Genomic DNA, 26,804 nt, shown 5'->3' on the forward strand with positions numbered 1-26,804 from the left:
TGCATGAATAAAAAAAAAAATTTTTATCATATTATTATAAATAGACACTTAACGTGTTTTTGTTGACGTTTTAATAATCTATGTCACTTGTCAGTTATTCCGCGAATGTTGGGGTGTGAATTTTTTTCTCCTGAAAAAATTCCGAAAACGCTTATATTATATTATGATTAATGTTATGTGTATATAAATGTAAATATATTTAAAAGCAGTGATCATTTCTGAATTTTATTGTTGCTGTAAAAAATTGCATCAACCGGTAAGAAATATTTTTTCTACAATTGGTTATACAATTCCGTTTGAAGAATGTTTTGTAAAATCGATTTCTATTTTCATCACTTACTTTCTTTAAGTATACGCGAGTGAAAGTAAAAGTTAACTCTGGCAACAACAATAGCAAATATAATTTATTTTATTTTAAAAGATAAACATATTTATGTCAATAATTTGTATGTATTAATTGCATGCATTTTGCCTTAAAGGAAATTCTCTAATTTAGTATGCTATAATGATTATGTAAAAATATTTTATTATTTTTCTAAGAATAATATAACCTGCTCTATTTTATAGTAACGTTTGCTAAAATTGTCCTATTTTAAAAAGTATATATTATCCTTACCATATAAATTATGTAACTTTATGTTATGAAATATTTGAATATAAAGTCAATAAACTCATAAATTTAGCAAAATACAGCTCTTCTAGAGGATTTAAAATAAACAAGCTATTCTATTTACACACTGATAATTAAATTGTTATACGAAAACAAAAAAAAACATAGTTAATATTAATCAAAGGGCAAAAGTACAAATTGTGTAATATTTTAATAAATAATTTTATCATTTGTACTTTGGAAGGAGTGACCTTCTCTTATCTATAATGCTTATCCTATCATTTTAATAAATACTAACTGTATTAACATATTAAATTAATAATTATCCTTATTTAGTAATATTTTTTATATATAAGTCAGCTTCACTCAGTATCCTGCTTATAGCATGGTAGACAGAGAGAACCTAGTGTTAAAACACTCCATTCCCCACTTTGCACAGAATTTTTCTAGGCATTGTATGTTGAGTAGCATAACTCAATGCCGGGCTTTTCATAACATAACTATATATTTATGTAAATTTAGAGATTTTTAAATTTGAATGTATGTACCTACTAACATCTGTGTCTATCTATATGTAATAAAATGTAACTCATTACTATCTAAACATGAAATATATTTGAAAAAAACAAATGAGAGTTTGTGAGGATAAATGGTTGTCTGTTACACTTTCACACATAAAGTACTTAACAAAAGATGAAGATTTGCAGTAATATAGCTTATATGTCAAAATAACTACTTTTATGTGAAGATAGGCTATAATTTACGTGACGATTTTGTATAATTTGGCTATAACATAACAATAATTATCAGCAGACAAAAAAAAAGTAAAATAAATTTCACATTCTGATCACAAGAAGTTATCTTGAAATCAGTGAGGCTTAATAATTGCTTATATATATATATAGTTTATACACACATATATATCTATATGTTTATAAATAGCTTGAAGGGTGTGTGCTTTTATGGATGTGCTTTATTCTATGGAAGAGAGCTAGAGATATATGTATTAAAAGGTGACATTACATAGTAAGATTTTCTTTCCACAATGATTCCGCACATAGCAGGGTAGGCAGAGGGAACCTAGTGTTGATGCACTGTTCCTCACTTTCTGCCGAACTTTCGAGAAATTCTGTGTCTCGAAAATGTTTGAGAGATTTGCACTTTGTTATGTTACCAGAGTAAAAATGTAAAATATTAAATAATTCATTCCCCCGAGTGGGAACTGAACTCATCCTTTAATAAAGGATGCTGCACTTTAAACTTTATTTAATCAGACATATTTTAATTATAAACTTTGCCCTCTGTGGAATTTGAGACAAATTACAATCGCGTACAACACGAAACGTGTCATACATAAACTAAGTATATGAAAAAAAAATACCACAAATACAGCGTCTGAATGTTAAGCGACGGTCGTGACTTCGATTCCCACTCGGGGGAATGAATCGTTTTCATTCACATTCTCCCGCTCTAATAACAAGACAATGCGCGGTGTGGAGTTCCGCCACTCATCAAGTAATGTCTTGAAAATTTCCCTTGTCTAGTTTAACTCTGCCACCCTGCTATATGTGAGGTACAGAGTAACGTAATGTAAGATTTTACAAAATTATATTATTTGTTACGTAAAAAGACAATTAAAAAAAATAATGAACGCTAAAAATGGCCCGTGCAGACGACAATGGCATTGTCGAAATTGTCTCTTGACTCGTGACGTCCACCGAGTAGTAAAAATAGCTCGTGAAAACACGCGGATGTGTCACAAACATGCAGGTCTTCTCCTATAATATTAATTATTCTTTTGTTTATAGCGGTTTCTTTCTGTTTAACTGCTAAATATTTTTTTTCTCGATATTCTGGTCTTCTTAATCTAATATATTAAGTTCCTGCTATGAAAATATATAACGAAAAAAATGGAGTCAAAGATTTTCTTACGTTGATTGATACATTTTTTTAAGGAATACGGCTTTTTTTTTCGAAACAAAGGTGATAAAAATGTATAATTTATTTAAAAAGATATATATTAGGTCACTTGTTTACCTTTAAAATCAACACAAAACCGAACTGAAAAGATTAAATACAAATTTTCCTACATAACATAAAATGTACTGCTTTATTTTGCATTGCAGGGTAAAGACAACTTAGTGATAAAACACTGTATTCTCAGTTTCCACCCCATTCCGCTGATGTCTGAAAGCATTGCGCTCACACGCAACGCTGGTAGAACTCAACACCGCGAATCAACACCAGACTGAAGAAAATGGAAATATTAAATATTTCAACACCTCGAGTGGGAATCGAACCCAAAACCAGTTGCGCTTACGCCCCCTCCGCCACGACTGTCCTCAAATAAGCCATTTAATTTATTGAATTTTCAGTGCAGAGTCGGCTTATACTCTCATAGCTTAATTAATTAGAGCAAACTAATGGAATGCTTAATGGTGGATCACTGATTGCGTCAATGGATCTTTAATTATTAATTTTATATTTGTATATTAACATGTTCCGTATAATAAATTAAATATTATTATTTTAATAGTAGTTACAAAAACCTTTTTAACCCCGTTGGTGTTTCGTCGTTCGTCTTTTCTTTTTTTTTAATCCTATTGCTAGCACAAAGACATCTCATCGTTCTATTTAAAAATCTTAAATATATATTTTTTAATTTACTATTGTTAAAGTTACATTGCCTTTTTTTACTAACTATGGCCTAGCGAAGTGTAAATTTCTACAGTATCATATAATAAAAAAAAACCTAGCATTTGCGACTTTTTGTGTACCTTGATAAATTATTGCAAAAACTATTTCATATTACTGTGTTTTTGGTTTACTAAATTATTTATTACTGGTTTGCACTTGTTTGCAAAAGAAGACTTCAGCAACTAAACACTTCAGCAACTAAACTGAAGCTGAAACTACTGATATAGTTAGATAATATTAGTTTATTATTAAAATGACGAATGATTTCCAATTCACTTGTATGCAATTTTAATAATACTATTATTAGAATGAACGATGTCTCGCCAAGTCTTTCGAAATCTATATAATGGTTTTAGTTTGTAAACCGTTATGTGATAGTACAGGTGCGAGTGATAATGAGTGTTAAGAGGATATTGAAACGTCAGCAAAGAGTTTATGGTATTTATTTATTTTTTTTTTTAAAACTTCTGAATTCTGAGGTGCGTAGCGTAGGGTGATTTGCAGAACTCAACGCTGCGCTTTTGCCCCGTTACCAGAGCGAGGTAATGGAAATATTAAATGTTTCCTAATGCTCGTGATGCCGACAACGCCGTTTGTTTTTTGTTACAATTATATTTATTGTATTTTTGCTTTTTACAATGTAATAAATACCCCGGCGCCACGACAAATGACGATAAATTATATAAATAACAAAATGTAAGTAGATAAAATAATAACATTTTGAATATAAAAGTTATTAAGTTTTTTTTATGTTTACAATATACTATTTAGATAAACATTTACAGTATAAGACGAAACGTTGCCGACATAATATTACATGTTATAATTTATACTAACCCAACAATAAAGATACGTAGGTTCAATAAGCGATGACGTTGACATACGTCACAGCGTGGCTGAATGTGAACGGGCCGTGAGCTCGCGGGCGTGCCGCGCCGCGCCTCCCCAGTGTGGTTACTCGTTTGCGCGGGAAAGCCCGCGTTGTGTCAGACGGACAGATATTGACGTATTGCTTGTTTTTTTTTTTAAATTATTGTTGTTGTAGATTGTTAATTATTGAGGGAATATTTTTTCTTAAATGATGAATGATGGTATGTTGTTTTTTTTTACGTTGAATAATATTAGAAAGTAGTGTTATTTTAATTGAATTTGGTTTAACATTGTTAGAAATAAATAATACATATAATTAAGTTATATTTTTAATATGTATGCTTAAATAAAAGGTAAAGTATTTAAAAATAAATTGTAATAATGTTAACCCGTTTTTTTCGCGTATTTGACCTTTCCTGTTACTTTTTATTTAGATTTTTAATTATATTTGAATGTTTTGTAAATATTTTATTATATTTACTTACTTCTTACTATATTTTTTTGAATACATTATAATATAAATTCTAAACGTTGGTTGGTTATCTTGATAAAGTGTTATTAAGAATTGACTGATGACGGCATTATCGCCTAGATAATATCGATATAAATTAAATATGTTAGGTACAAACAGCACTGGTTGTATCTACTTACATATGAATATAAGCGGATGAAGCGATTCCGGAATGAGCGTTTACTGGTTGACTCAATAGTTAACCAGTAAATACTTATTCCGGATAGAGTGATAGTCGTAGGAAAATATATTTTTTTAGCTTCACGCTGTATCACGCACATAGCAGGGTAGGCAGAGGGAAACTGGAAACCTAGAGTTAAGACAATCCATTTACATTAAGACTTTTGCGTTTTGCGTTACCAGAGCCGGGAGATGAAAATATTAAATATTTCATTACGATAAGTGGAAATTGAAACCACTATCTGTCGCGCTTACTGTTGCACGCTTGTGCCCCTGCGCCTCTACTGATTTCCAATATGAGAACATAATATTATTTAAAAAAAACCTACTTTTATATACATTTATGCATCAATTTAATAATTTTTCATCTATACATACCAAGTTTAATCTTACAAAATATGTCTATACTAGCGGCCCGCTCGCGGTTTCACCCGCGTGAACTATGTTATTATTAATTTCTGTCTCCATGACTACGTCTTAGTGACGTCTATGCAAAATTTGAGACTCCTAGCATTTGTAGTAACGAAGTTTCATACAAACTTTCGACCCCATAAACAACCCCTTAGAAGTCGAATATTGCAAATTCCCGTCTTAGCGAGCACCTACGTCCTATAAGTAACTCCTATGCAAAATTTGAGATTCCTAGCACTTGCAGTTTTTGAGATTTCGTGATGAGTGAGTGACCTTTCGATTTTATATATATAGATAAAGAAAATGTCAAGTAAACATTCCTTATAAGGTATACGAACAAATAAAAATTCCTTAAACATTAAAAAAGGCAAAAAAATTAAAGGTCACTTTTTGTTTTTAGTCGATCTGTCCTTATAAAGGTCTTTATGTAAAAACTCGTATAAACAAAATTGTGCATGCTATTAATATTTACTACCAACTTAATAAAAAAAATACTTTTAAAAAGGGTTTTTTGATATCTGATGGTTGGCCCTCCCTACAGCTTTATTTAGTTTTATCACATCGGATAAGAAGCTTAACTTTTTGGTTATATCATACGTATTTGCTTATCACAGTCTAAAAATATTTGTAATAAAATAGATATTAAAGAAGTATATTTCTCGTATATATTTCATAAAATATTTTTTATATTTTTTCGGAAAGTAAAGTAATTTTTGCAACGGTACTTTGGACTTTGATTTTTCACTATGTTTTTCTAATTGTCTATACGTAATCTCTAATAATTATTATTTCTGTCGGTGACTCCTGTTTATTAGCGCTAATTACTACTGCGATTTGTGTTTTCGGTTCAAAGTTCAAATATGAGACAGCTGTTAAAACTCATACGTAATAGGTATTTATATACAGCATATTGTATAATTGATTATAATATTGTAGAAAAATACAAAAAAAAAGAACATTGTCTCTTGCACATAGTAAGGTAGGTGAAGGGAACCACCGTTCCCAATAATACACTTCTGTTCCCTACTTTCCGAGGATTTTTGGATGAATTGCTTTTTGAGTGGCGGAACTCAATGGTTCTCTTTGCCTTGATATCAGAACGAGTAAATGAAAATATTAAATATTCCATTTCCTCGAGTGAGAGTCGAACCCACAACTTGTTGCGTTTACAGTCGCACGTTTTTGCACGTTACATGCCCAACAAACAATGTTTCGAAAATTTTACGGTGTGTGGATAATGGAGTGTTAAGACTAGGTTCTACTATTTGTTTGTTACAAATATCAAAAACTAAGTTCACGAAATATATTTTATCTATATATATAAAATCGAAAGGTCACTCACTCATCACGAAATCTCAAAAACTACATGTGCTAGAAATCTCAAATTTTGCATAGGAGTTAGTTATAGGACGTAGGTGCTCGCTAAGACGGGAATTTGCAATATTCGACTTCTAAGGGGTTGTTTTTGGGGTCGAAAGTTGGTATGAAACTTCGTTACTACAAATGCTAAGAGTCTCAAATTTTGCATAGACGTCACTAGGACGTAGCCATGGAGACAGAAATTAATAATAACATAGTTCACGCGGGTAAAACCGCGAGAGGGCCGCTAGTTCTTATTATTTATATACATTTTACTTCTATTTACAATTATGAAAAATACCTACAATTATTTGTCGTCTATCGTCGTTGTATGTTCGTTTATATTCGTTTGTCGTATGTTGTCAAATGGAAAATTTACATATTAAACTGGCTGAAATTAACATTTTATTAAATCTCTATTATCGCGCTAAGCCCGACATTATAGTAGATAAGCAATATAAACAGATAAATTATATTGCTATGTAAAGTAATAACTATATTGTGTTATTCTATACATAGGTAGATATAGTACGGTCGATGAGTCGTTGCCAAGAGGTTAGGCTCTCTGAACTTTTGCGCATTATTCACTTAGAAAGAAAATAATTAAATGTACGCCACGACTCGTTGGCGGTATTGTACATATGGTTGAGATAGAACTACTCGCAATAAGTTAATACATGGGTAATAAGCCGTGGTTAGATTAATCTTTATATAAAATGTATGTTTCCTTGGTTTCATCATGTTTCATTGGAGAAATATTTTCAGTGATCTCTTCAGATTTTGCAATACTCAGAGAGAGGAACTGTAATATGAGTGTAGAGTGACGGAACCGAATTTACATTGTAAGAATTGTAAGAAAATTCAGCCATATTATGTTCACAAAAATACGACCACGTCGAAATTCCTTCCTTCCTTAGGACTTGAAAAATCATCACAGGTGTCGGTTTTTCCGATATTTTTTTTTAAAATCAATATAATATGAAAAATACATGACAAAGATTTTTTTTTATATTTATCTCATAACTGTCACGACTTGGTCTATCACCTGTTTACGTCTTATCGTTGACTCCTGGGACATCCTGTATATATATATATACAAGATTATGAATTTTAGTTCATATTGCAAGCAAAGCGCATTGGGACGTAGCAATGCAATGGTTGTCGCAATGGACGTGGATTCATGTGGCAGCTAACTACGTGTATAGTGCCGTAGTTGCGGTTTGATCCCGAATTTGGGCGGAGAGTAGTTTGTCATTAGGTTTTTTGAAAGTTAAACATATTTTGTATACGAAATGGGTACTTTTAAAAGTTTTTCATATATTAGGGTCCTATACATAATATATTTTAGGGTTATGACCTATTGCTTAGCATTGCAAAGTCACGCATGACCAGACGTCACACCTCAGGGGAATGACCCATTCCACTTGACAACTTGGATTATTTACATTTAAAAGTTGTTTTAAATGGAAATAATTCTCAAAGTTTTTTTTACATTTTTTGTTTATTTATTTTGATATAATTTTTTTTTTCCAAGTTGTCACTTGTCATAGGGGCCTTTTCTCCTTAGAAAGTTCGAGACGTATCAGCACAGATGCCTATTTAAATCTGTAAATCTTATTTTATATTGCACTTGTTATTTTCTGTTGATATATGGCTTAAATTCACAATCATTATATTTAAAAATCAGCTTCACGCTGTATCCCGCATATAACAGATTAGGCAGAGGGAACTAGTGTTAATACACTGCTTTCCCATTTAGATATTTCTGTTCCCCACTTTCCGCCAGATTCTGGAGGCATTGCGTGTTGAGTGGCGAAAAACAACGACGCGCTATCCCTCGACACCAGAGCGAAGAAATGAAAATATAAATTTAAATATAATATTTCGTTAATAATTAATTTAATAATTAGTATAAATAAAGTAATTACTTAAAACACATATGTATATGTATAGGTATGCAAATTTGCAATAAACCACAATTTAGCGTTAGCGTAAATTGTGTTAGCGTGTAGAATGCAGTTCTTGTATTTGCGGTCGGTCTGCTATGCATTGTAACGTGACTGGTTTCCAAGTAGAAATTAATGTTGAATCTGGTCTATATTCTGTGGGTATTGTTTCTTGGTGAAATTTCTAATTAGTGTTATTTTTCAAAATATTGGGAAATTTGATGATATTTTAATTAGAATAAGATTTTTTTTATCTTCCACTGTATCCCGCTCATAGTAAAGTAGGGAGATCGAACTTAGAAACCTGATGTTGCACCAAATAATACGAAAAAAAAAGAAGTTTTATAAATTATTATTATATTACCATTTTATTATTGGAAATACCAAGCAATTCCGTGTTATTTATTATTTCATAACTTTTAAATAAATGAAAAATTTAGTATTACATATAATTATGTATTTAGATACGCATAGAAGTTTTGGCGATTATCATTTTGCTCTACGAGGAACAATTACATAGTTACATAATATAATTTGCTTATTTTTCCTCCACGCGGGAAATTACCTAGTATGAAATATAAATGATGCAAGAGCCTACGTTTGTATTGCTTATATTTATTATCCTTATATTTATTATACGACAATCAGTCACTATGTTATAAAATTTAATAGAAGTAACTAAAAGCTTAATTTGCTGCAAATATTCTCAGTTTTCGCCCTGGTGCGTGTTGCGTGTTGAGTGGCAGAACTCAACGCAGCACTACACACGCAATGCCTCCAGAATTCGGTGGAAAGTGGGGGGGCGAAGTGTCAACCGTAGACTTCCTCTCCCAACCCTGCTACATGAGGGATACATCGTGAAGCTGAAAAATATTTTTTTTTGTAATTGAGCGGTGCATTTTAGCGGTGCTTGAAAGACATTTAAAAGAAAATTTGTTATTTGGGGCATTTAACAATAAAATAGAACCCAAAAAATTTTCTTTTTAATTTTTACCTATTCGTCTGTTTGTGTGTGTCGTCTGTGTGTTACGCTAGTCTAAGAAATGGTGAACCGTTTTATATGTAGTTTTTAGTACTATATTATGGCAAACATCCTGTAACATATAACTTGTATTATGATTTTGTTTTAATTTTTATCAAATTAAAAATGTAGGTCATGCGTTGGCAATTTTTATTTTATACCAAGGACTTCCAAGTATTGGTAGCAGTTCTAGATAAGGATGGACAACAAGTAACATTCAATTTATATTTTACTTGTATCTTAATTATATTTTTAGAAAATGTATTATAAGAATGTGGAAACTCTGAAATGGAATCCCAATATGAAAACTTCAAATTTTCTCTGCTTTCCTTCCACAAATTAAATAGAGAAAATGTAGATTAAGTATTAAAAAAAATTAAACTTATCATAAGTTTAACAAAGTCATCCATTACATACATATATATCATTATTTTTATAATACACTTCAAATAAGATAGTTCATGTAATATTACATTGGGGATTAATTTGTGATAAGGATTGGTTCACATTATTACTAATAAATAATCAGTATGGTCCCAGCCAAGGCTGTTATTGTGTTATTCTATACTGGGGCAGCTAGTCAGGTAAAATAATAATATTGTTATTTTATTACAATCCTTAATCACCATCGACTCTTCCTTCTCTCTGGAAGGGGGGTACTCTTCTGGAAGGGAGAGGGAGAAGCTAAAAAATTGGTGAAGTGATTTTGCACTCAACTGGCAAACTGAAGCTAAAAACATTACTATCATATAACAATTGGAATATGCGATGATTGTAGGTTCCATCTCGAATCGTAGCTGTTTATTTTAATTTTTCGGGTGTTTTTATTACGCGATGCCCCCCAAATTGGCGGAAAACATGTTTAAATTTCAATTCTCTGCCTAACATTACCGTAGATTCACTAGGTACTCTACATTAAGATATTTAATATATTAGATTAGATTTAGGTCTTCCGTCTTGCCTGAATTTCTACATAAGTATATGATACATTTTTCATATTCATCTCTGCACCTACAGAAATGACAACTTATAATTATAATCTTTCTCTCTTCTCTCTACGTCCTCTTTGTATCTACATTCTGAAGTGTAAAGTTAGATTATTCGTTAATAATTTATCGGTCACACCATATTATCTATTTATCAATGTTGATAATGATAATGCTCAAGAATGTGAATCATCACATTTTATGCTGAAGCATATAACATCAGCTTTGTCTTTGGTTTCTTATTTACAAGATACGATTTTGAACAGGAATTGTATTTTAATACATACCTATATATAAAGTAGTAACAAATCCTAAGCTATCCACCAAATTCACACACTAGGTTCCTAGGTTCCCTCTGCTTACCCTGCTATGTGGGCGTAAAATTAAAAACTTTCTGTCTGTCTGATTAAAGATTTCTTAACGTCTATCTGTTACAATATAAATATTATTATAGCTTATAATTACTAAATTCCACGTCAAACTAGTAATATATTTTTACGTAACAGCCTTGTAAAATAAAACAACGCACACACCTTTTCCTTATATGTATTTTCAAGGCCATGTTTATTACCGTTTTTATGAAAACTTGGAAAACTGAACGAATAATACCTAAGTTATCTTATTTCTTGTCACGTCTGTATGACATTGTTAGATGAAAAATGAAATGGGTTCTACCTATTGTTCTTTTTTTATTTTCTTTCTTAACACTTATTAACGAATAATATTAGTTATGTCATATATATATATATATAACAAATATGATATTAGTTATGTCATATTTAAAAATAAACACTTTAACTTTAGCTCAGTTCTTTTTTTCTACGAAACTGCTTTGGACGCCAAAGGTCGGTTAAAAATTAAGACGCAATTTGTGTTCCAACATTTATAGCTAAAAATATATAAACTGTGTGTGTGCATATAAAGTACCTGCTTTAAAAACGATCTATAAGTATTTAGTATCGATATTTAATGTTTAAAATAACATCTTATAGTTATTTATGAATCAATGAACAATATTGTAATTTTATATTTCAGAGGACGAGATGCCGGTCCGAGACGCCGCCAAAAAGTCTCTCGTGAGCGTCATCGACGATGGAACAAAGACTGTCAGATTTGTGGTACGTGACAAAGAGGATTTTATAAATAAATTGTAATTATTAGATTTAGAATATTTTAGAGAGCAAAAGGGCTGTGACACGATGTCTTAAAAAAATAGGGGAATGTAGGAAATAGAGAGTTTTAACACTGCGTTCCCACTGCGGTACTATTTGCACAATGTAATCCAAAATCATCGAATTTAAGGGATGATGGAGAACGAATGAATCATCAGAAAACTTATTTTTTATTAATTTTGATTTCGATTTTAGAGCAGGCAAAGAGGGAGGGTGTTAAGACGCTTTATTTTCCACTTGCATCCCTTAGGGGAGCGGTCAAGCAAATATAATTATTTCCACCAAATATCAAATCTCGAAACGTCGTACTTACAAACAGACATTGTTTCACTGCGTTATGTCCGTAGCGAATTTTACTTCATAGTACTTTATATTCTATATTGTGTTAACGTTTTGCTTCATATATTTCACTTTATAATAAGTGATATCGTGACTTCTACATATACCTACAATATGTTTAATATCGATATGATAATAATCGTTATATTGCTGTTTGTTTGATAACGTTATGTTAAAATACATTATATACCTAAAGAAGTGCAATAATACTATGATAATAAGACAAAGCGCGGGGTTAAGTTCCGCCTCTTAACTATGCATTGTCGCAAAAATTAGGCTATATTATTCTCAGTTATGGTTTTTTATTTTTAAATGATTTGTGAAATTATTTAAATCCTATATCGAAGGGGAACTTTGAAATTTATCACTTATTACGTTTTAGCATTTTATCGCTAATTTAATTAGCTACCTTTAGAAAATTTAAGTTATATAGCTACCTCTATATTTCTGTTAGTTCATGATATCACAATTTACTGCGATGGTTGAGTATAATTTGTTGTTATAGTATATTAAGCTGGAATTTTGCTTTACTATATACACTTTTATTTTCGTACATTTGACTATCGAACGCAAAGAGATATTTGAGAAACTCTCTCTTAGTATTCTAGTATACTCCAAAAAATACATTTCAGCTTTTTACAGTTTACTAGTTTTGGATCCGTTTAGAGGCAGAGAGAATTCAGTGTAAACACACTTCGTTCGCCACTATCCGCTCAATTTTTAGTGGAACTCGACATCTGGGGCTTTGTCTTGTTATAAGGAAATGAAAATAATTCGTATTTAACACTGGAAATCGAACCCCCAACGGTGACGTTTACAGTCTTTGTGGCGGCTTGATCAAACTATTTAATTAATTTATTTCTTTATTTTTGCAGATTTACGAAGCGGAACGTTCAGAGGAATTAGTTTCTTACCAACTAGACAAAACGGAAGTGCAGCCTCAAGAAGGATGGTACGAGCAAGACCCCTTAGAAATTATGCACCATATAAAACTATGTGCAGAAAACGCTATAGATCAATTGACTGAGTTAGGTAAGTTTTTGTGTTTAAAATGAAGAGAAAGTTTAAAAAAGTTAATTATATCATGAGATATGACCGTAACCGAGGTGGTTGTGGTGTCGATTCCCGCTTGAGGGATTGAGTTATTATTCCTCTCTAGTAAAATAAAAAGCATATTTGAATATTGGACAGAAAGTGAAATTTTTTGTACTTTTTTGCATAAATATTTTAATTTAAGTATTTCCTTAAATATAAGTCAAAGTATACGAAAATTAAAGTACTCTATTTTTCATATACTTTGACTTGTGGTGTGTGGTTGTTTAAAATTTAAAGTTCGGTAGATGTGTATAGATAAATTTATAAAAGTATAAATAACTATAAATTTTAAGTTATGCTAATAGATAAAATAATATAATTAATAAGACATACGTTAATGTTGTTAACGTATAATTTTTGTTCTGTTTTTTAGTTTTCTTTTTATTAATTTTGTTTTATTTTTCACAGGTTATACAAAAGAAGACATTATAACATTAGGCATAACGAATCAACGAGAAACAACGATAGCGTGGGACAAGTTCACGGGAGAACCATTGCACCCTGCCATATGTGAGTATATGTACAGGAATAATTTTAATAATTTAAATAAATATACAAGTAATGCTTTAAGTCAACAAAATAATATTAAATTTTAATAAAAATTATGAGATTGAACGTCTATTTATTGCTTTTAATTTTAATGTAATTTATTTTTTTGTTTCATACATAATTTTGAACGTGGATAGATTTGTTTGAACCAATACTTTGAATCTTTCCATATGATGTTACGGTGAAATTGTTATATCAATTTAATTATAATTTTATTTTTTTACTTAATAACAATATTATTTTCCAGCATGGAACGACATACGTACGGACAGCACAGTGGACGCAATCCTAGCAAAAGTCCCGGATAGAAACAAAAATTATCTAAAAAGTATATCCGGTTTACCAATAAGTCCTTATTTTAGTGCGTTAAAAATGAGATGGCTAAAGGATAACATAAAGGCAGTGAGACGAGCGAGTAGAGATAAGAGATTGATGTTTGGTACTGTCGATTCTTGGATAGTTTGGGTGAGTTGTATTTGTTTATTCTTTCATTTATTTATCATTATAAGAGGTTCGGGAGGTGGGGGTGTGGTGGTGGTGGTGGATTTCTTTTGGATTTTATTTAATAAAATAAAATTCACAATTATTGGCGTTGATCGTAAATAATTTTCCATAATTAAGCCGATTAATGATAAAAATATATATTTAAACAATTGATATGTAAAAAAAACTCTAAGATCACAAATAAGCAACCAACTGATGTCAGTTTATACGTACATACATATAAACGCTCTCAACTCTGGACGTCGAATTTCCATCTTGGTTTTTTTATAACAATGTCATTTATTTTACACAGTTTAACAAATTTTGCTTTGTTGCCATATTTTATTATTATCTGTTTATTTTTAATAATAATAATAAAATTTTTTATTATTCTTTCATTATAGAATTTAACAGGCGGTCCACACGGTGGTCTTCACATCACAGACGTAACCAACGCTTCTAGAACTTTACTCATGAATTTGGATACTTTGAATTGGGATCCTATGTTGTGTAGGTAAGTCTATTATTTTTCTTAGTTTTTCTATGTTTTTTTATGTTTTTTTTTTCTTGTTTGTTTCTTAAAACACGTTATTTTTTCATTTCTTTGATGAAAAAAAATGTTTTTCAACAATCTGATTATTAATACTAAGCCTTATAAATTTATTTAGCTATATGTAGATTCTTTTCCAATACATAGTTGGACGAGTCGTAATTGAAAATTATGATTTTATCACTCGGCGAAATTATAAAAATTACATTATTTATATTTTGTTTCTAGTATGGCGTATACAAAGGCGTTGAGTTTCGTCACTTAACACTGTCTTAACATGTCTTCAAAGCATCAGACATTGAGGCAGTGCGTAAATAACAAATTTTCTTAACACCAAGTTTCCTTTGTCTAACTATGCAATTCGGGAAACAGCGTGAAAAAGCAACTATAAACAAATAAATCTTCTTTAAATTAAATATTCAATTTTAGGTAGGTATGTATCGAAATCCACATACATAATTAATTTTGTTATTTTCAGATTATTTGGTATACATAGGGAGTCGTTACCGCAAATACGAAGCAGTTCAGAAATATATGGTTCAGTTAAAAATGGAACTATTTTAGAAGGAATTAGGATATCCGGCGTAAGTATTTTTATACTGAAATGACAGTTTGACAGAATTTTTATTTACAACATTCTGTTTTATATATAGATTTTGCTTTGGTCTTTTGGGTTAGAAGATAAAAAAAAGTATAATAAAATATATAAGATATATTTTCATAAGAAAATAACATAAAAAATATATAATATTTCTAGATATTAGGCAACCAACAATCAGCGCTAGTCGGTCAAAACTGCCTCCAGGCCGGCCAAGCGAAAAACACCTACAGAAGTGGTTGTTTCCTCCTTTACAACACGGGGCAGAGGCGAGTGCAGTCCACGCACGGCCTGCTGACTACTGTCGCCTACAAAATGGGGGATTCACCTCCTGTTTACGCTTTGGAAGGTAATATAGTGATATTGGGAACCAGACGTGGTACTTAAAAGTCACTAAAGTCGCTCAGGATTGGCATGTATATTTCTTTGTTTTTGTTTTTGGTTCACTGAAGTCCAGACAATCGAGTTTATATTGTATGTATAAAAAAATTATAATAATGAACTACTTTCATCCTATCTCCCAGGATCAATAGCAGTAGCGGGTGGTGCAATGAAGTTCCTCCGGGACAACCTAAACCTGATCCAGGACGTGTCCCGGGACACAGAGCACATAGCGGGGCAGGTGTTCTCAACCGGGGACGTTTACTTCGTGCCGGCATTGAACGGGCTATATGCGCCGTACTGGAGGAAGGACGCTAGGGGGTAGGTTTTTTGCGCTTTACGTATAGTATTGTTGATGAGTCGTGACTACTTTGCAGATTTGATTTTATTGTTTTTCTTATGTTTTTGGACTTGGGCTTCGTCACCTAACACACAGTGTCTCGAAAATTCGACGATTCGATTATTACAAAGTATCTTAACACTAGGTTCCCTATATTGACATTTATAAAGTTATTCCACAATTAGTAATGAAAAACACTTATTTAGAAAATGTATAAACATTTGAACGTAGCGGGATCTGAACCTGCGCCTCTTTAAAATAAAATCCGGCGCAGGATCAAATTCCGGCAATCTTCAAATTTTTATATGTTTTCTATGTAAGTACTAAGTTCCTTTTGCCTATTTCAATATACACATATTTTTTGGTTTCAGTATAATTTGTGGTCTAACTGCATTCACAACCAAGAACCATATAATTCGAGCTGCTTTAGAGGCTGTTTGTTTCCAAACTAGGTGAGTTAATAAAATATTATATAATACTGGAAGGCCCAAAAACGGCATCGCCCGTTTAAATTTTTTGTTATATTATGCCCAAATTTTACAAAATGTTTAAGTATAAATATAAATTGATATTTGATTTAAATATAATTTGATATTTACAGAGATATTCTAGAAGCAATGAACAAGGATTGTGGTATGCCATTATCTAAATTACATGTGGATGGTAAAATGACATCTAATGATCTTTTAATGCAATTGCAAGCTGATTTAATTGGAATACCTGTTTGTGAGTATTATTACTATTAACATTTTTATATAATTACTAGCGATTCACCCGCGAGTTACCCCCTTTATAGTTATTGTGATATAATCCAAATAAAGTCATATAAAGTCTCCAAAGTGAGTAAGAAACGGAGAACGAAGTATATTAAACATCGTCCTGTCTGGAATTATAAAGCATCATCCTACTAATATTATAAATGTGAAGTTTGTCAGTTTTGTTGTGTTTGTTACACCCAAAATGTTATCCAAATCAGTTCCAATTTTAAGTTGTAGTAAAGAGACAAACACATACATAAAAATATATACCAATATTTCTTTTCCTAAATTCCCAGTACGAGCCCACTCATGGGACATGTCAGCGCTCGGTGTGGCGGTGGTCGCGGGTGCAGCCGTGAACGTTTGGAGCATGGACAGGTGGAGACACCGCGCCACGTCCACTGATACCTTCCTGCCTACTACTACTGATGATGGTAGGAAGTGTTTTTATTTTTTGTGGCGTGTTGAGTGGGGGACCTTAACGCCACGTTTTCGCGCCGATACCAAATATTTCGTTTACTCGAGTGGAGGTCGAACCCACAACCATCGCTTTACAGTGACACCCCTGTGCCCCTGCGCCACGATGACCTCAATATAAAAAAAATATTTACTTTTTAAAAAAATCATATAATTGATAAAAAAATATATTTGTCAAACAGATCGTGACGCAAGATATACAAAATGGAAGATGGCGGTGCAACGCTCCCTCGGCTGGGCAACCACAAAAAAATCTATCACAATGACAGGTCAGGCCAAAAGAAAAAATAGCATTTTAAACGAAATCCAATCCCCACCCCAAAGTAGGAAAAATTCAGGCATAGATAAAAATATAGACCTAGCCATAGATAAACCTGTGACAGATGAAGGCGTCGAGGATTATATTCAGGAATTAATTCAATATTCCGCTCGAAAATTCTCAATTTTTGTTCCATTACAAACGCATAAAGACGAACACACAATATTAGATGATATAGACTATTATAAAAATAAAAAAGAATGTGATTATGGTATGTGTCAGTGTTGTCATAAGAAAAAAATACAAACCGACTGGGAAACCATAGAGGAAATTATAGAGAACGATCCAGAAATTATTTTCGATAGCGATGACAACCCTATCGTGGTTGAACCTAAAATAGCACCCATAGTGGGTTATAAAAAGAGATTGCCAGTGGAGAATATACCCGCCTTGTTCAAAAATATATGCCAAGTTAGAGATACGTTAACGTAGTTGCCTTTTTTGTATTGTTGTATTAGGCTGTTAGTGCGATGATTTAAGTCATATTTTTTACATGGAAATTACTTTTTGAGTAAGTCGTTTTTTAATTTGATTTCTCGAATAATAATCGAATAAATTTCGTATAATACAATTTTTGTGTAATGTTACCATAACTATTTAATAATCTTTGACTTTTTGTGTGTAATTTTAAGAAATAAAATATCTAAACTCAGTATTTTCAATTTTATATAGTATTATTAAATTAGACCAACCATCTACTGACAGCCATATTTAGTTTAATTGTTAAATTGTAACGGCGCAACGACTTAGGCTTTGGTCTCAAATAAAAGTATTATTTTACCTACTAAAGGTCTTTAATTTTATTTTTTATCTTTTAATGCATGTTTTTTTATGCCTATATCTTTGTTTAAACATATAAATTATTTTATTTAAATTTTTTCATATTAAAGATTTCATATTAAACTATTATAAACAAAAATACAAACCTACATTATATTATTAATAAGTAGGTGGGTTTTTTTTAATTAGAGCTATAATTTTTACATAAATATAGTAAATCTGTAAAAGAGAAAAGATTACATAATATATTATTTATAAAGCACATTAGATATTCAAAACATTAAACATTTTATTGTAACACTATGTGGCTTCGTCCGCTTAAATTTATTGTCATATTATTGATAAATAAAAATATCTTTACATAAATTGTAGCCTATGTGTGATGTATAAGTTATATTACTGAAAAGTGTCATCTGACTCCGTTTAGTAGTTTTCCCGTAAAAGTGAAACAAACATCTATCCCTATAAAGTTCCACATTTACAAAAACACAAAATAACTTTTACATTTATTTAAACATATAATATATATTTTTAAATGGGCATGATTTTTTTATATATAATTTACTGGTTCTTTTTCTCAATAACGTGTTTCAATTCGGTTATAAGATTCAACGTGAAACATCGTGAAATATCATATAAAGATAAGTGATTTAATATTATTTTGAAGTAAACCTTTTTGGGAAAAGGAGCTTTGTTTTAACCAATTTATTTCTTTTTCTTCTAACTGTCTACGCTAATTTATCTAACCAGTTTTGCTATTTTTTGCTAAGTATGTCCTACATGTTTTTTTAAATAAGTTGTCGAGTGGCTTACACCGCCTTTTTCTTAATAAATATTCTTTCATTTTAATGTTGAACTCATTACTATAAACTATACATAAATATTACAGAAATCGGAAGAATAATAAATTTAATTTTTGCAACGCATTTTATTTTTTTATGTGGCAATACTAATACACAGTATGGTCGACGAGTCGTGGCTATTCTGACAGTTAACTATAGCAACCTGTGCAGATTTGATTTCGCGATATTTTCTTAAGTTTGATTAATTTCTTCCCAAGTGCGCAAAAGTTTAAAAAGGCTGACTTTAGAGTTGCCACTCACATCGGCTTTACTATACAAATATCTATTATAAAACAAATAATTTTCTTTATTTACAGAAGAGCGATATAAGCTGTTAGCTTCAATTCCTGCAACTGTATACCTCATTGGTACTTTCACTATGCTAGTCGTGTCCACATTACTCAAGAATAGGTGATAAGTTTTATATTAAAGGTAGTACGGGTTCAAATATTTTATGTAATTATATTTTTTAGTTTTTATGTTGAATTTTGTGCAAAAGACATTTTTTTAGTATTATATTTTTTTGGTTGGGCATTGGGTGTAATTTTTAAGAGCTATGGTATTTCAACGATATGATGCTCAAACTATAATGTTGCTATATTAATAAATCATCACTTTTGCATCAAATGTTGCCATACTTTAAACATATTTTTAAGATAAAATGTCATTTTCGCAATATTTGTAATTAATCATGATTAATTTGATATGTACATAAGTAAGAATTGTGAATAACTTTTATTACACTTTTGATTTTGTAAGCATTTTTTTGGGTTATTCATATTTTTAGTGAGGCATTTATTTATTGACAAGTGACTTGATTCATTTTATTTTGATATAGTTATTGATTTGCTTTTTTATGATCGATTTTTTAATTTTTTTTATATCTATACATACGTATATAAATAAGTTTATAAGACAAACGATGAAATCACTTTTTTCAAATTGTATAATAAGACACATTTCTTATTTATGCTTAATTTTATTTTTAAAATTCTTTTATTGTAATACTTTTTTTTCCTCAATTATATTTTCTTAACTTATTTTAGTAAATTGAACATAAGCCATTATTGAAATGATGAAATTAAGTATTTAAATAATCTATGCACAAACATCATAAAAGTTGACTTTCATTTTAATCTTATCTAATTTGTAATAGACATGTAAGAATAATAATATAATAATGTATGTCTGTAATTTGACCAAAATGTGTTGTTGTTGTAGATGGCTGCTTAAAAAAGCCCCACGGTTTGAATTTATACTTTAAACTTATTATACATATGCAAACTTATGAACATATAAATTTAGTCATATATTTATAAGTAATAATATTGATAATATAAAAAAAGTTCATATTTTTAAAGATTTATTCCATGCTTAAGAATTTTTGATTATCTTCTTCCACAGCGAAAAATTCAATATGTTCAGAAAATATAATTTCAGAGGGGGTAAGGTCCCCCTTACTGTATCATTTTATATAAGAAACTATTAGTAGTCTTAGCTTGACATTTGATGAACATTGTTTAATTTATTATTTAAATAAATTTTAAATAAAGTAATGCAAAGTATATTTATTATTATTTAATTACAATTATTTATTGATTTAATTTATTATTGATATTAAATTTAAGGAATAAAAGCCATAACAATCGTCTATAACATGCCTGGTGTTCACTGTGTCGATGGCATACAAATTATTCAAATTTATTTATATTTCTTGTTATTTTTGTAAATAACCTACATAATCCTTATTCAACGAATAGGCCACGACTCTAGTCTTTTTGTTTTCGCATTAATTTAAAAAGTTATATCAGTTACACATTTTAAATATTGTTTTTACTTTAATTAAATAAAATTAATGAGTGTTAATTGTATATTATGATAAGTAAAAAAATATTATTGTTGGTGTAAAAAAAATTGTCTATCATTCCTATGATTTGTTTGCATTTAGGGTATTTCAGGTTTTTTTAAGTAGTGATTGGGGTATTCTTCTAAAAGATTATCAGTGCAAGATTTATATATTTCAAAATAATATTATTATTTTTTAATTTAATTACTTTAAAAAAAATAAAAATCATTTTATAATTTGACAATTTTTTGTATAAAATTTTTATATTTTATAAAAAGTTTTGGTTTAAGTGTCTATATGATATTTATTTCAGTCTGTTATAATTTTAACACAGTATGTGTTTCTAACTTACACACCCACACTGAAAAATGTCTAATAACATCAGTTTTTCCTAAATTCATTAAAATAGTTTAAGATTATTTTGCCAAAGTATTTTTAAAGTCCTATTTTTGAATAATAATTCTTCATATCTTTTTTATATTAAATTTCAATATAAATTATTGTTATCTTTTAATTCGTAGACCAAGCTTGCACTGATATAAAACCTAATGTGATATTAATATGGTATCCCTATTTTTTCTTTTTTTATTCTTTTTTATCGTACTTACGGTTTTTGGGGTGAAATATTTGGGTTTTGTAATTTTTTAAATCTATTAATATAATTTATAAAGCTATATCAATTATCTTTACACTATTATTGCTTTAGCAATATAAGTTACTATAATAATACTAAGTTAATATAATACATGTATGTTATCCTATTGACCTTATAGTACGATCGACGAGTCGTGACCGCCGTGAAGTTATCTGTAGATGGCTGCGCAGATTTAGTTTTCACTTCAAATCTTACTTTTCATTATTTTCTTACCGAGGAATTTGGCGCAAAAGTTTAGAAATTTTAACTTCAAGGCAGCCAAGACATATCGTTCGTATTACACATATTTGTTGATTGTATATATGTATCAGGTATATTGTAATAAATAATTTGTTGGTTTACTTTTGTTTTATTTTATTAGCTTCATGCTACAGTATACAGCAGGGTACACCCGAGCTGGATAGGCAGAGAGAATCTGGGAACCGAGTATTAAGGAGTACCGAGTAACCGAGTATTAAGACAATTCCGTTCCCCTTTTCTAACTTCCACACTAATTCTGGATGTCATTGCGTGTTGAGTTGCGGAACTCAATGGAGCCCTTTACCTCGTTACCAATACGAGGAAAATGAAAATATTAAATATTTCATATCCTCGAGCGGAAATCCAACCCAAAACCTATCACGTTTACAGTCGCACATGTTCTTGCGGTACGACTTTGTTACATTCGCTATTTTATAACTATTGAGAGAAAATCGTTATCCATTTCAAGAAAAATAATATTTAAATTTGAAATTTCTATCTTTTTTTTACGCTTTTTGTATTTTCCTGTCGCAAGCCGTTTTACCATACGACTTTTAAAGTCATATTCTTTAGAGGACTATATAATGTGGTCATACCTTAAAAAACGATTATATATTTATAAATTTTAAAAATGCCTTTAAGTCAATAGTAATATAAACTATCATTTATTTAAAAGAATTTTATAAATTACAATATAAAATAAATTATAAATTACATAAATTTCAATTTTCGGGCAGTAGTTTTTCGAACTAAAATCAGTTTAGCCAACATTATGTACATAACCGCGAAGGAGCGAAATGTCAAAATCACGGGTTTTGTATTTGTAAAAAAATAAAAATAATGTATGTAATATTTTGCTAAAACCGTTTATAAAACATAACTAATGAGCTAAAAGCTGAAATAACTTTAACGGTATGTAAAATTTATATTAATAGTATACATTCTGTTCATTACTATTATTTAATAAATATATTTCTATTGCATTTCAGTTTCTACTAAAATCATCATACGATTTAAATCAGAAAATGACTGAAACTTTAAATTTGAATGATCTTCCTTTAGAAACGTTTATTGAGATATTACTAAAAATTGATGGCACTACATTAGGTCGATGTAGAAGAGTTTGCAAACAATGGAAAGAATGTATAGACGAAATAGATCCTTTATGGTTCGAAATGTGTAAAAAGGAGTTCAGACATTCATCGAAACTAGCCAAAACGAAATCTGGTCATGATTGTAGTTGGTATCATATATTCAAAAATCTGAAATCGTGGTCTGATGTGTCACATTATGAAATCAATGTTAAAGAATTTTATAAGTTTAATATACATGACAGATCTCATTTATTGAATATTGACTATGGATTATTGCCTTTACGGGACTCCAGAGGTGGCGTTCTGTATGATATGAGTACATTGAAATATATTCCTGTAACTCTACCCGACCAAAACATATTGAAACTTGCTAATAATGATTTTGTTACGGTAATACAATTGAAATCTGGTATTTTAATTCAAAGAACTGTTGACACCCCTGAGTTTGGGACAGAGGAATTTTTTAAAGCTGACAACTTTATTCTCACAAATGATGCCTTATATTTTCACAATCATAGAGATATTTTCAAATGTGATCTTTTAAATGAAAGTTTAACACCAAAATTGATAATTCACTGTGATTATGATATAAAAGAAATGCAGTATTATGAAAGAATACTACACATTTTTACAGATTGTGGTAAAATTGTAAATATAAATAAAAACAAAGAAATAACAGTCCAACCATTAAGATGTCCAATAGAATGGATAAGACAAATAAAGTACATCAATGCAATTAATGATAAGAACTTTGTATGTTATTCACGTAATTTGTTTAAAATAGAAACTGATAAATATCAACACTTATATTTAGAATTTCCTCCGATAACTGCTTTATTTTTTTATGTGGATGTAGTATTAATAGGTACTAGAGAGGGGGAAATTCTGCTTTATAGATTATCTAGTCAAAAGAAAGCTACAAGACCTATTTTTGAAACATTAACAACTTTGCCAGATGGTAAATTTGCAGTTCAATTGGATGTGTGTGAAAAAATAACAGGACCTACCATTGTGGCATCTACATTTTTTGAGTTATTCCATCTGAACATTAATTTTTTTCCTAATGTAAGTCACTTTTGTTTACTTTTATTATTATTGCAAAACATGCACACACTATATTAAACTTATTGAATTCACTCAACACATGTGTCTTGGGTAGAAAGTGAAACATAGTGTCTTAACTCTAGGTACTTCTCTCTACCTGCCTTTCTAAATGCAGGATAAAACATAAATCTAAAAAATGTGAAACTTATATCTGTATAGTTGATGTACATAGGTATTTACATATAACTTTTGAGCTTCATCCTGCTATACATTTTATGATACTATAATAATAAAATATTGTAATAATGTTTTTTTTTAAGTATATTATTGAATAGTATATCAACTATAAGTATTAGCATTTTTTGTACTTAAATTATTTGTATTTTTTTTCAGGAGCAAAAACCAAAACAAACATTTTCAACACACAAATGTCAAATGTACAAAAGATTATTGAAATTAAATAGTAGACTGCAAAATTCATAAATTACATGTTTTAATAACAGTATAACAAAAATTTTAATACTTAATTGGAGGAATAATTTTTAGAAGGATTCAGTCACTAGGACAGTTTTGTCACTACTGGATAACAACATTATGTGGTTGTCTTTTTTTAATAATTTATATTTGGTATGAAAATAAAATAATTGTAGCCTACTAAAAAAGAATTGTTATAGGTTCAATATCCACTTGGGGAAATAATTAATTATATTAATAATAAATTATGTTCATATTTAGGTATAAGTATAATGTGATATAATTTATTTTATGTTTAATGAAAAAAATATTAAATGTTGAAAGTTAAAAGTGTTAGTATTATAATAGGTAAATTAAAGTTATTCTAAAAACCAATTTCTTTTGCTTATGTATTTTTTAAATTTTATTAATTTTGTCATATTACTAATATCAATATAAATTTAAAATAAGAGTATTATAATATTTTGTACATTATCGAAATTCGATGTCACACAAAAGTTCAGCGGTTCAATTGTAGTGGTTAAGAATCAAGGATTTAAAATTTTAGAAGAACATTTTAAAGATCAACAACTGTGACTGTAAAATTTGAACAATTTTATATAATAAAATAAAGAATGTAAAACATGTTATTTGGTGTATTTAAAATAATTAGTGACTCAAGTGCAATATACTATTTATTTAAATTGATGTGGTTTTTTTATGTTAATTGATTTAATATTTTGAGGCCATTGTGGCGCATGGCACAAGCGTGCGACTAAATGCGATGGTTCAGTGATTATTTCATTTGTTTCTTCAAAAGATAGAATAGCGATTATGGTAGAAGGAAGACTAGGAATATTGCGAAAAAACAAATAAAATTATGGAGAGATCAAAAGAAATAAAAAATGTAATAAAGAAACCGTAAAACCAACAATAGAATCGTTAAAATACAAAATACAAGAGTTCTTGCCACTTATTTTACTTTCTGAGAAAGGGAAAAATAACTTCTATCACGTAAATCCCATATTAATTAAAGTGAATACCTAAAGAGCATTAATGGCTTACACAATAATGAAATAGGCATTGTCTTTGACGAATTCAGAGAACTCTGATCTTAAGGTTTGCCAACGTGTTCAAAACACCAAAAGTAGAATCGGCAGACCGAAACGGAGATGGCGAGACAAGCTGGATCATCACAGACCTGACTGGTGTACATAAAGCACAAAATAGACGCGTGAGGAAGAAATGGAGAGAGTCTATATTTTTCACACAGACAGTGTCGATATTTTTCCTTTTTGTTACGAGCTTTTTGTAAAAATCATTGTCCTGTATTTTGAATTTTACAAAATTTAATTTAAATATCTATTTTGCATTTTATATTTTATTGCTTTTCTCGTTATCTCAGTGGCATAACATTAGTAATAACAACTATTCTAGTGAAATTTGTTTATAAAGTGACGAACAAGAAATTATTTTACCTATTATTTATTAATGTGATAGAATTAAGCGATCTTTTTGTTATTTTTTAAAAAATGTTAAACTTATCTTTGTCATATATCCCAGAACAAGTTGATTTTGTTTCAATACCTGTTTGTTTTATTTCTGTAAAAATTTTAACGGTTTAAACATTTTTATACCTTTTCTAAATAAGTGTTTTTCTTTCTCTTTTTTTTATCGACTTTTACCAATGTACCTTAATGTGCGATAAAGTAGACAAAGCATTCGTTTAAAAAAAAAAGTAATTAGTTTAGTTTACTAAGAAATCAATTACTTTCATTCGTTGATAGTCATTTTTTTGGTAAACTTATAGCGTATAGGGTTATTCTCAGTGAAATTAATTCTCGGCTTAACTTTATTTCGGTACAAATTAATGTTACTCAGTACATTTTTATCTAAAATGAAAATCTAGGAGAAGTGCCACTTCGCCAAACAAAACTGCCCTTGGAGTAGGAAAATATTTATTAGATATATAACATAAGGTTTGACGACGTCTTGGTGTAACGTGTCAGACTAATAACACTGGGTTCAATCCCTGCTTTGGGCAATATTAAATATAAGTCTTTTTTTGTATGCCTAAGAAGAAATGTACATAAATCGACATTATTGCTTAAATTAGCAACAAACGCGTCTTTGCCAATTTTATCTGTTATATATCTAATAGCCTTATTATACAGAATCTTTACATAAATTGTAGCTTA

The 26,804-nt window shown here is 29.8% G+C and overlaps 2 protein-coding genes across 5 annotated transcripts; both read left to right on the forward strand.

Annotated features, from left to right (window-relative positions):
* Positions 1-82: 82 nt before the first annotated feature.
* On the forward strand, positions 83-22,116 carry Gk2 (Glycerol kinase 2). Of its 4 annotated transcripts, none has more exons than XM_085188218.1 (14): positions 83-256; positions 11,627-11,709; positions 12,978-13,134; positions 13,606-13,707; positions 13,994-14,211; positions 14,634-14,743; positions 15,258-15,363; positions 15,537-15,726; positions 15,902-16,079; positions 16,470-16,550; positions 16,700-16,824; positions 17,153-17,290; positions 17,516-17,602; positions 19,592-22,116. In XM_085188218.1, exons 2-14 carry the CDS (start codon positions 11,635-11,637, stop codon positions 19,687-19,689), a joined length of 1,665 nt encoding a protein of 554 aa, XP_085044344.1. In that variant the 5' UTR covers positions 83-256; positions 11,627-11,634; the 3' UTR covers positions 19,690-22,116. The 4 variants fall into 4 exon arrangements, with proteins under 4 accessions (XP_085044344.1, XP_085044333.1, XP_085044337.1 ...); XM_085188211.1 differs by lacking the exon at positions 83-256 and adding an exon at positions 4,238-4,398; XM_085188207.1 differs by lacking the exon at positions 19,592-22,116 and having other exon boundaries at positions 17,516-18,441.
* Positions 22,117-22,788: 672 nt separating this feature from the next.
* On the forward strand, positions 22,789-26,192 carry LOC146540983 (uncharacterized). The gene is made up of 3 exons (XM_085188275.1): positions 22,789-22,927; positions 23,005-24,174; positions 24,547-26,192. Exons 2-3 carry the CDS (start codon positions 23,041-23,043, stop codon positions 24,634-24,636), a joined length of 1,224 nt encoding a protein of 407 aa, XP_085044401.1. The 5' UTR covers positions 22,789-22,927; positions 23,005-23,040; the 3' UTR covers positions 24,637-26,192.
* Positions 26,193-26,804: the final 612 nt, after the last annotated feature.

The sequence above is a fragment of the Heliconius melpomene genome, chromosome 1 (genome assembly GCF_056956725.1).
Source record: "Heliconius melpomene rosina isolate 202511_hmr_F chromosome 1, ASM5695672v1, whole genome shotgun sequence".
Taxonomy (NCBI): Eukaryota; Metazoa; Arthropoda; class Insecta; order Lepidoptera; family Nymphalidae; genus Heliconius; species Heliconius melpomene.